At 37.2% G+C, this 12,094-nt stretch overlaps 2 protein-coding genes across 2 annotated transcripts; one reads left to right on the forward strand and one right to left on the reverse strand.

Annotated features, from left to right (window-relative positions):
- Nucleotides 1-1,804: 1,804 nt before the first annotated feature.
- On the forward strand, nucleotides 1,805-2,831 carry LOC110110111 (auxin-responsive protein SAUR50). The gene has a single exon (XM_020841430.2). It carries the CDS (start codon nucleotides 2,106-2,108, stop codon nucleotides 2,412-2,414), a length of 309 nt encoding a protein of 102 aa, XP_020697089.1. The 5' UTR covers nucleotides 1,805-2,105; the 3' UTR covers nucleotides 2,415-2,831.
- A 5,664-nt stretch (nucleotides 2,832-8,495) lies between these two features.
- LOC110110102 (filament-like plant protein 6) lies at nucleotides 8,496-11,567 on the reverse strand. Its single transcript, XM_028692257.1, has 2 exons — nucleotides 11,511-11,567; nucleotides 8,496-9,165 (listed from the first exon to the last, which is right to left on the reverse strand). Exons 1-2 carry the CDS (start codon nucleotides 11,565-11,567, stop codon nucleotides 8,722-8,724), a joined length of 501 nt encoding a protein of 166 aa, XP_028548090.1. The 3' UTR covers nucleotides 8,496-8,721.
- Nucleotides 11,568-12,094: the final 527 nt, after the last annotated feature.

A 12,094-nucleotide genomic window follows, 5' to 3' on the forward strand; every position in this document is an offset into this window, starting at 1 on the left:
ATGAAAATATAATTTATTTATTTCAAAACAATCTTTTAAAATCCTCTTAAATTTTTTAAATACGGATCAAACTGGGTTGGTTTCGGGTTTTCGGGTTAACCCGAACCCGACCCGGTTTTACAAATGGGTCGAAATCCCTAACCCAAACCCGAACTCGATCCGGTTCCAGTTGACTTGAACCCAAAATTTTCGGGTCGGGTTCGGTTGGATTTCGGATCGTGTTAAATATTGATAGCCCTAGATGGGATCTCATTACGGAGAAGGATGAGGCTGATGGCGTGTCAAAGCCAAGCAAAAAAAAAAGATGTAAGAAAGTTGGATTTGTTATTCTGTGTAGAGTCCGGATGGTGTCCGGAGACCAATAAAAATGCGCCACATCACCTCAAAATTTATCGCGCTCGGTACCGTACACTTAACCAGACAGAAGAACTGTCCGGTTTTCACACAGAATAAAAGCTCAGAATGATGCTATATAATCTTGCTGGAAAAGGGAATTGATAGCATCGACAATGTGTGAATGTCTGCTTTGCAATAGTAGAGTTTTTGAGCTTAGAGTTTTTATTTTGTTGTCTCTAGCTTGTAAAGGCCCATGGAGGGAATATTGTAGGAGCCATTGGAATCCTTACTCTTACAATATAGATATCATAAGTTACATGTTTTAGTAACGTGGATGCAATGGTTAACGTGATATTATAGAAAGTGACAACGTGGCATCTCCTAAATGGTTTGAACGAGTAACAAATACTATTGCAGTATCATGAAAACAAAAAAGATTATCTTTTTTTTATTTGACTAACGAATTTTATCATAATAATATAATATCCCAAGTGGCTCAGCTATGATATGATATCCTGAGTGGCTCAGCTAAGATATGATATTGACACTCTCTTATAAGTAATCCAATCAGTATATGGCTAGAGATAAAATCTTGGTGATATCATATCGAATTATTCACATAACTTTCTCCCATTAAATCAAATAAAATGCAGTATATATATATATATAATAATGCCAAAGCTCACAACAACATATTGATATGCAACTTGTGGGTGTCGAACTTCTCTCTCTTTGAGTCACATGTTGAATTTGACCAAATAGAATTGGGATACAAACTGAAGAAGATGTCAAAATTAGGGATAGGGGCAAATTATTACGCCAAGTGTCCGGATTTGTCCGGACACCAATCCAAACTCGACACGACACCAAAATATACCGGGACCCAGTGTATTCGGTTGACGTGGCGTGTCTGGATTAGGTGTCCGGACGTCCGGTGACCAGACGTAATAATCGCCGGTATATAGGAGACCGATAGATAATGAAATTACAATCCCTTGAGATAGGGGGTGTGTCTTTTTATGAGGTGAATGCTTTGATTTCTTCAACAAGTATAGTCCATGCACATCAGCACTTACTAATAGTTTTAATTATCCATTATCCAACCAGCTTACCTGCCCAAGGAACATCCCACCAAGTTCAACAAAAATTGAAAAATTATTAAGTGCGGCGTCCGGAGTCATCCGGAAACCAGAAAAAATGTGTCACGTCATCCCAAAAATATACCGCGCTCGATACTGCTCGATACTAAACGCATAATCGAACGGAAGGACCGATATCCGCATAGAATAATAGCTCCAACAAATTAAGAGGATTGAACGTTGGGCTCAACAAAATCATGCTCCTCCAAATACAACTTGAGACATGCAAAATTGTGAACCACACAAAAACCATTTAATGCAAAATGGATGAAAGAGAGAGTGTGTGTGTGTGAGAGAGAGTGAGAGAGAGAGAGAGGCATGGAAAAGAAGGCCATGGTTGTCCTAAACCAAGCCAGCATTCTGTCTAATTTAAGGGTAACCTTGCATGGCTTTTCCCACCCAAACACACTCCCTCCCATGCGCCGCGGCTTGTGCTGCTCCTCTATTCTCACAGCATACCACATGCATCTGCTTCTCCTCTCTGCATATAAAGATCCCTCGAAAACCCCCTCAAAGTCCATCATCCGAACTTCTTTTCCATCTCCTTTCCCAACCAACCAAAAAAGTTCTCTCTTTCCTCTCTTCATTCTCACTCTTGCTGACCTTTTTCTGTTTCTTGTGGAGTAAAAGATGGCTCTCGGCAGGTCGAACAAGCTCCCTCCGGCGGCAGGGCTGAGGCAGATACTGAAGAGATGTTCGAGCTTGGGGAGGAAGGAGAACAACGGAGAGCTTCCAGTAGACGTGCCAAAAGGGCATTTTGCCGTATATGTTGGAGAGAAGCGACGCCGCTTCATCGTTCCCATTTCGCTTCTGGAAAACCCCGAGTTTCAGAGTCTCTTGCAGCTTGCAGAGGAAGAGTTTGGGTTCGAACATGGAATGGGACTCACTATTCCATGCGAGGAGGTTGTCTTCTGCGCCCTCACCTCTGAACTCAGATGAACGAAGCTTTGTTTGGAAGAAGAGGAGAAAAAGCTGAGACAGAGTAGTGCTCTGTCTTGGTTATTGATATTCTTTCTCGTCCTTCTCCTCTGTTTGGGTTTTTTTTTTTTTTTTCTGTGTTAGTTTAGTAGGGATCAGACTTCTGAGTTCCATGAGATGTTACTTATGGCTTAACTTGTAAATGACGAGCGGCGTGCGATGGCGCCCCACTGTAAGAGTTCACTGCAGGTGAGGAAGAAGGAAGGTTGATTGCCCTGTTATCGATCATGAAATCACCATTCTGTCTCTCTCACGCACACACACTCTCTCTCTCTCGCTTGCAAACTCTGCTTCATGTTAAAAATTCAGTGCATAAAAATCAGGGAGAGTAATCTGGATCCTTCTAGTTTTTAAAGCTGCTCTGCTTTTCTGCTCTTATTTTCTTCTTTTGGGTGAATTCAGGGCCGAAAATCCCATTTAAATAAATAAAATAGTCGGATTAGAATAGGGACGACTTTCTTACTGTTTTTGTAGAGTTGTGTTTTTAGAAAAAAAATCTCTTGAAATAAAAAAAAATTGTCTAAAGCAGCCCCAAATCAAGCCTAAGATTTTTTTGGGTACCATTTTTTATTATTTTTTATTTTAGTAAAAAATTCCTAATTCAAAAAAAATTTTATCTTAAAAAGCTATAAAGAGACTTTCAACACATAAATATAAGTAAATAATTATTGAATAATTTAAATATAAATTCAGAAAAAAAATCTTAATAATTTGTTAGTTCTTGTAATGACAATTAGAACTGTCATTACCAGGTTTATTGGCCACCGGCACTGCTCCTTCCTCGCATTAAAACCACAGCTGAAAGACTGAAAGGCTGAAAAGAGAGCAGCTGAGCCTCAGACTCTTTTATTGCAAAGGTAAAGCCCTTTTAAATGCCTCTTAATCCCAACAACAGGATTCCTCTGAGCTCTGACCCCTCTCTCTCTCTCTCTCTCTCTCTCTCTCGCTTCTTTTTCTGCTTGCTTTTTGCTCCTAAAATAATTAAGTTAAGCATGTAGAATACATGAATTAATCAATTTCAGAGCCTCCTCCAAAATTTAGGTATTGTGCTCTATCCAAAATTTAGGTATTGTGCTCTATCCAAATGAAGAATCTCTATGTGATTTTGCAAGTATTAGAGCTTGCAAAAATGCACAATCAAGGTGAAAAATAACTGTACACAACAACATGGATCTTATGCTTAATGCTGAAAATGCATTGATTCTCTAGAAAAAGAGCAATATGAAAAGAAAGGAAACAAAATTTGTGCAAAAACAAGGATAAACAAATGGCATCTTGTGGTCTTTATTCATGCTATTTAAAATGGACTTTACTTTTAGTTTTTTTTTTTTAACTTTAATTTTAGCTGATTCAATGTATGATCGAAATGAGGTCAAACTTATACAAAGAAAAAAGAATTTACAATTTAGCAATGTATAAAAATTTAGCATATAAACAGACAATTAAGGTGGCAAAGAAACACCTAAAATTTTACGTGGAAAATCCTTAAAAGGAAAAACCACGAGGTCTCAATTGAAATGATTCTACTATTGTTTGAATAGTTTACAAAAGTTTGATCGTCCTTCAATTTGAGGACAATGTGAATGAAATATGTTAAAGATCTTGCCAAACATCAAATGAGTATTCTGTGCTCGAATAAATGACAGATGCTGGAAATTTAGTGGCAATAATTAGGAGAATGGTCATTAAAGGTCTGGAGACAAATGGAGATTCGATAATGTTTAATGAATAGGCAGAAGTTTGACGATGGTTGATGTTCGAGAAGAGATGTTGGTGGCCAACGAACGGGTAGAAGTTTAGTAATGGCTGGTGGTTGAGAAGAAATTTGGCGGTGGCCAATGAACGGGCAGAAGTCTTGTGATGATCGGTGGTCGAGAAAAAATCAGGCGACGACCAATGGGCGAATGTCCGACAACAGTTGGTGTTCGAGAAGAAATCCAGAGGCAAGAGAGCTCCCAAATTTTCTTTTCTTTCTTCTTGCTAGTCTTATGTGAAGAATGATCTGTCTATATATATATATATATATATATATATATATATATATATATTGGAGTGCATGGCTAGTAAATATGAAGAAGATCAAGGGCAAGTTGAGAGTGCTCCAATGGAAGGCCGATATCAATTACCTTGATCATGGATTATTTATCAAGTATTTAAGTGCCTTAATGTAGGCAATCTTGGGCTTGTTGGATTCGTCTCGTCGATCTGCTCAATTTGACTATATGCATGTCATATTTGCATATCATATGGTAATTCAATTAATGCTCCAAAGCTTTCGAATAAGCTTTCATCCTTTGATTTGAGCTCAGATTGGATTGAATTTGATGTCCTTGGGTTCGTCTCCTTGAGATAATCAATTTGATTATAAGTTTGCTGAAATCGGAGTTTGGGTGATACCTATTTTAATTTGAGATATTTTCACTTCATATTTGCATCGAGATTCGAGCCCGATCAAGTGAATTTTGTGGTGACACGTCGAAACTAACTCAAAATCAGTTCGTATCTCGCTGGTTCAACTCAAAATCATCTATTTCTCCTTTTTCTTTATTTTCAATATTATATAATTTGCAGATATGTATGTAATAAAATTTTAAAATAAACATGTTATTCATATTTTGAGCTGGCTCGATCTAATAAAAATAAACAGATATTTTTATTTGACAACAGACAACTGCTTGGAGGTTGAATTTTCAATATTATATAATTTGCAGATATGTATGTAATAAAATTTTAAAATAAACATGTTATTCATATTTTGAGCTGGCTCGATCTAATAAAAATAAACAGATATTTTTATTTGACAACAGACAACTGCTTGGAGGTTGAATTTTTTTTTTTTTTTTTGAAAATTTTATTATAGAGTAGATAAAAAATTGAGATTTGGATCCCACTGGAAACGAAAAAGGTTTAGCTGTCAAGGCTTAGATATCAAACAGGAAAAACAGAAGCTGAGGGTGGCATTGGTTTGGCACAGAGCCACAGAGCCCTTGCTTGTCTTCCACAGACATAACGGCTGATTAAATAAAAATATATGTTTCATTGTGAATGTAAAATTTTGAGGGGAAGGATTTGGATTAGGAGGGTAAATGAGTTAGAGTCTAGTTCGAGTCATGTTTAACTCGAGCTCGGCTCGTCGGCTAAATCACAAGGTCGAACTCGAGCTTTAGCTCGACTTGTGGCGATGGATGCGAGCTCACGAGGCATAAGGCTGACGTTTTCTTCCATTTATGGTTCCGATTCCGGCTACCGCGTCCACGGTTCCACATGATTTTGCATCCGAGCTTTCGCTTCTACTCCCATGCCCGCCCATCCACGCATGTGATTCCACCTTCCTCTCGATTCTGCCTTTAGCCTTCCGCACTCGGGCTTCCTCACGAGCTTGCGAGTCAAGCCTCATCAAGCTCAAACTTGAGCTCGTTTAACAAACGAGCTCGAGTTTGGGATTTAGCTCGCGGATTGATAAGCTTAACTCGCAAGCTCGTTAAAAGTGATTTTAAATTTTTTTAAATTGTGAATTCAAGTCATATAATTTGCAATTTAGTGTTCATCATTTAAAAAGAAATGCTTAGATTACACATGTCACATTAACCTAGTTGTTGCCTTGTTGGGAGCTCCAGCCCCCGCCGCAATGTCGAGAAATTATTACATCCGGTCAAAAACTGAATGGTCCGAATGTATACCGAGCAATACCGAGTTTTTGATGACGTGGCGCATGGTTATTGGCCTCTGAACGCATTCGGTTTACCGGATGTAATAATTGCTCCATAATGTCATGGGTTCAAGGCCATGCACAATTTAGTGCGTACAAGAGTTTGAGAATAAATTAGGTCAAATTCAGAAATGAAAAGAAAAAAAAAAAAAACTTTGACCATATTGATTTTGTAAGATATTTTATTAATTTTATGACATGCAGATATTCTATTTTCATAATATAAGATTTTTTATATTGATTTTGTAAAATCTTTTATTAATTTTATGACATGCAGATACCTAAACAAGAGCACAAAATACAGTGACAGTCGACATTCAAATTAGATGAGGTGAGAGAGTTTTCTTTAAATTTAAGGAAAACAAAACTTATATAATTTGCATAATTGAAAAAGATATTTAATTAAATCTACAGGGAGCGAGAACAACCTCTATATACTTTTCGACTTCTAATGACACAAATATCAACATGACCAAGATGTTAAAGTTGGATCCTATTGAAATCCTAATTCTAGTAAAATTATTATGTACGGTCTGGATGAGAATCAGGACGCGCAACATCACCAATTTGCTGTGTATCGCGGCTAAGTACCGGATAACGTAGCGCCTTCTGATTCGCCTCCGAACAATCCGGTGTCTGCACATAATAATTCCTCCTAATCCTAAGATGAATGCAACAACAACATCAAACCTTTACCCACTATGTAGGGTAACCCTTGGCTGAATAATAAACAATAATAAATCTTTTTTTTTTTCCTCATAAAAACCCCTTTTCTTTCTATTCCTCGCAGCCTTCGCGCGCTTCTTCAAACATTGTTATTCTAGCTTAAATGTCAGAAATTCAAGGCATTTTCCTGAAACCTCAAATAGCTTAAACCTACAATATTGTAATACAACAACAACAATAATGAGCTTTTATCCTATTATGCGGGGTTGACTGTATGAATCCTTTTTTCTACATTGTGTCATGTTTAGGGTCAAATTTTCATTTAAATGTAATAAAGAAATATCATTTCTAATATTTTTTAATCAAGTCTTTTTAGGCTTAACTCTAACTTTTTTACATAAGCCAAATCTAATATATATCTATTCTTGTTGCGTCCTGGAATATTCGCGGCGGTAGAGAAATATATGGTTTAATGTCTTAGCATTGTACGAAGATCCAGCACACAAACAGATAAAAGAGGGGGTGTAGCATTCATAAGAGACACCATTGAACCTTCCAACAGCGCTTTGGGTCCATGATTCGGACCCATTTGGGCTCGGATAGGGTCGAATTTGATGTCGTTGAGTTCGTATTTCCGAGACGCTCAGTTCGACTGTAAGTTTGCTGAAATCGGAGTTCGGGTGCTCTCGGAATTAATTTTTGAAGTTTCCAACTAGCTTGTGCCTCGAGATTCGTGCCCGATCAAGCTCATTTTGTGATGACGTATCAATTCTCATAACCTGGTTATCGAAAGGCCTCCATTTTATATGAACAAAGCATCTATGGCAACTCTCTAATCTTGTCTTCCACTTAAACCACTCCAACTGTTTCACGTTTTGCTCGTTTCGTATCATGTTTCTAAGAGTAAAATCACTCATCCGCCTGAGCATTCTCATCTCTGCAACACTTAAATTAATAACATGCTTCTCTTTTAATAGCCAACATTCTGCATCATAAAGCATTGCAAGTCTCACCAGTCACCACGATCTTATAGAATTAAAGTTTGAGGGGGATGTTTCTACACATAACAAGCCCGATGAATTCCTCCACTTCAACCATCCAACTTAAATTCTACTAATAATTATATTCCCATCTATTTCACTATCACTCTGAGCAATAGACTCAAGATATTTAAAATGTGTACTCTTATTAATGACTTGATTATCCAAAATCACAATACTTCAACTAGATCTATTACTACTAAAATTACATTCCATATATTCAATTTTAGATCTACTTAAACGAAAATTTTTAGACTCTAAGGTTGACCTCCATAATTCAAGTTTACCTTAACTCTCTCTCTAGTTTTATCAACAATAAGAATATCAACAGTAAAAAGCATACACCATAGTACAACTCTTGCAAATGTCTAGTGATAACATCCATGACTTCAGCAAAAAAGATATAGGCATAAGGCTGATCCTTGATGTAATCAACATGAAATAGGAAAATAATTGATCAAACCACCTTGTGTTTGAACACAAAACAACCTTATTCTATCTACACTTCTTCATGAAACTTCTCAATAAATGTATAACTTCCATAGTAGACCTACCCGGGATAAATCCAAATTGATTTTGAAAAATTTTATTATCACGTCGCAACTTATGCTTCATAACTCTCCCACATAGTTTTAAATGAATGAACAATCTTGCAATACGGACAAAAAAATCTTAATAATGGACAAGAAAAGCCTTGTAAACTGTACAGTAACCAGCGACAAAGTGGCCTACTACAAAATAAAAACACACACTTTATACTCTGCAGCTCAAATGTAATTTATATTGCAGAAGATTTTGATTTAGAAATGCCGGTATAAGCATTGTGTTGTTACCTAAATATTTCATGTACGCATCACTTATCAGTCTTCCCTTTGGAAAAAAATCTGGTAAATCCATGTCCCTGTTTCTCGGACATAGAATTAGATGAAGAAGAGGAAGAAGATGACCTGTGAATATTTTGTTTTTGGTAATTTGTACTAATAGGTGATTTACTGAAGGGGCTTGATTCAGAATCAGATGGGCTCATATGGGAATTATATCCATATAATGGGGATTCCCCTCCTGTTTCTGTTGTTTTCTCTCCTTGAAAAGAAAGCCGAGGGCGAGAGATACCTGGAGAGTTCAAGTTACCTGCTTCTGCTTCATCTATGGAAAGATCATCCCGTCGTAGTCTGAAGTTTGGAGAAACGTTCAGTGGTTCTGAAGGATTACGCATTGCTTGCAATTGTTTGCCGAGAAGAAAAATCGTCTCCTGGCATTCAGCAAGCTTTTCTGCTGCTGCAGTTATATCTATTTCCTGACATGGAAAAAGATATAAATAAATAATGTTTCCAATATCATTAGAAAAATCTAGCAACAAAATATAAAATTAATCAATTTCAACTTTAAGCATTGCAATTGTTGATGGCAATTTTAGAGAGTATAATCAAAGCGGATTAAATTAGGGTCTAATAACCCAATTCTCAAATTCATTTTCAACACAAATTTAAGCAATTAAGCCTGTGGGAGAGAGCTAATCACATAGCATTTGAACACCAACATATTTTTCAACTTTTCAATGTGAAACTAAACCAAACACTCTTATGTGTCTTAAAAATCTGTACTGATGTGAGAGTTCTCTGTATCTATTATCACTTCCTTCAAAATAGGAGTATTCTTAGGTTCATCTAACATCATGCACCCAATGTTCATGTAATGACATGAAGCCTTCATGGGGTGACCACTCTTGATCCTTGCTTAACTACAATAGAAGGCACTAAAAGGCCATAAGACTCACAAACTGTGTGAATCACTCAATTCTAGCTGAATAATCACTTTTGGATATCACTTGTTAGGGAATAATATAGCAAATGGAAATCAAAGCTAAGCCTAACGCAAATGTTATCAAACTATTTTTCAACGTAAAAGCATTATGGCTCAGGGAAGGATATAAATGAACTGAATCGAGCTACATACTATATTGTTTAAGTTTATTCTTTCATTTTCTAATCTAGTTCAAGCCGAGCTGAAATATGATCCAACTTTTAAAATTTTACTCAAGCTAGTCTATTAGTTTTTTATAAAGTTCAAGTTGAAATTAAGTTTTAAACAAGCCTAACTAATTATGTATTTGTTGCGGGCTACAATATACGCGGCAGTAGAGTGAGAGTATTTTTCGTCTTAGCGTTGCACAAATATCCAACACAAGCAAAAAAGATAAAACACCAAGATTTCTAACGTTGAAATCTTGAAAAAAGGAAAAAACCATGAGGCCTAACCCAGTTCAAATGATTCCACTACTATTTGAACGAATTACAAAGCTTGATCCATCTTGTAATTCTAAGACGGTAAAATTACAATAGTAGAGAGAGTTAGGTGGAAGTCGGGTGTCATTTGGTGGCCAAGTAGGAGTCCGATGACGGTCGGTAGCTAGGCGGAAGTCCGACGGCAATCGGAGGCCGTGCGAAGTTCCGAAGATGGTCGGGTAGGACATTGGCATTTGAGTGCTTTAATGATGTCGGAATTCAATGATCTTGGGCTCGTTGGATTCATCTCGTCGAGCCGCTCGGTTCAACTATAAGTATGCCACATTTGAAAATCATTTAGTCGTCTAATTTATGCTTTGAATATTCTAAATGTGCTTTGAGCCCTTGATTTGAACCCATTTGGGCTTATGATCAGATCAAATTTGATGTCAATATTCAATAGGTTCATCTTTTCGTGATGTTCAGCTCGATTATAAGTTTGTTGAAATTGAAGTTTGAATGGGCTCAAAATTAATTTCAAAAGTTTTCATTTCAAATTTGCCTTGAGATTCATGCCCCATCAAGATAATTTTTTGATGATATATCAGCTGTCCCATATTTTTGGGCGTTGAAGCTTGAAGAGTCTGAAAATATGCGTCGGAGCATTTCAAATTCTTTGAATTTCAAATTTATAATTTTCGAATGATTATGAGGCGCGACTACTCCTTAGACGTCAACATGGACCTCCCCTCTGGGCTGTGAACCAAATAAAACCCCCTTAATCATAAATTGATCATGTCTTAAAGTTAGCGTGTCGATTGGAACAAAAAATGCTGAAAAATTACGTTCCAAAACTTTAAAAATACTTGAAATTGACTGCAGAGGTTCTGATGACCTCTATAAGTGTCAAAATTGAGTCTAGAATATCGAAAAACGGTTATGAAGACTCCAAAAATGTCTAAATCAGATTGTCCGAGCCAAAAATCGGGCCCATGATCGAATTGGTAGCTAAACGCCCGCTGCCCCGTTGTTTGCTGGCCCGCCTGCGACTCGCCTGGGTCACACCCTTTGGCCCGGCTGCTTGTGCCCAAATCCATGAACATGGGCCGATTGTAATAGTGGGCAATTTGTAGTGGGCAGGTTGGAGTGGTGGGCCGTTTGGGAGAAATGGGCCAGATCTACTATATTATATATATTATATAAATATTTTTAATTTATTATAATATTTATAATATTAAAAATAAATTTCTCAAGCCGAACTTTTTGTTTTATAATATTATTAATATAATAATTTTTTTTTTTTCAAATGAACTTACTTACTCCTCCAACTTCACTCTTCGATAATGTTGAACTTAATTTTCAACTAATCTAAGTCCATGGAGTTCATTGTTGGTCAACCAGTATGTTGAGCCCAGACCATGTCTTGGTCAACCTTGTTACCAGACGTGACAAGACTAGCCAAATCTTCACCCATTGGTACTTTCACATCAATTTCAATCCTTCTTTGCTCAACCCTCACCCATTGATTTAATTGACCATGTTGACTGGGTCAACACATGGCTGTTTCAACCCAAGCCTTATATGGTAAATTTGACCTATTTAGTCCAAATCCATTTCATAATCCCCCCTTGCATTTAAACCCTCCCTTATCTCCCCTTGGCCCAAACACGGAAGGAGGCTTGATTACCTCTATTATCCTAGGAATGATTTTGGCCATCCATTAAGGGCTAGGTTTAAATAGGGGTATTAGCGGCATCTTTACAAGACCTTTGCATATTTTTCTTTCTAAAGCCCCTAAGATCCGATCTCCTTTGGTCTGAGCTCTCCAAATCTCCCTCACATCTCCCTACTCAATCCACGTTAGAACTTAGCCAGCGACGGGATCGCGTAGGGGTGTCAATTTATTCGGGTTAAGGGTCGAACCGATACCGGATTTCAGAACGCGGAACTCGACATATCAGCAATATTTGGGGTCAACCAAAACCAGACGCCGTTTTTGTA

The sequence above is a fragment of the Dendrobium catenatum genome, unplaced genomic scaffold (assembly GCF_001605985.2).
Source record: "Dendrobium catenatum unplaced genomic scaffold, ASM160598v2 original_scaffold_155404, whole genome shotgun sequence".
Classification (NCBI taxonomy): Eukaryota; Viridiplantae; Streptophyta; class Magnoliopsida; order Asparagales; family Orchidaceae; genus Dendrobium; species Dendrobium catenatum.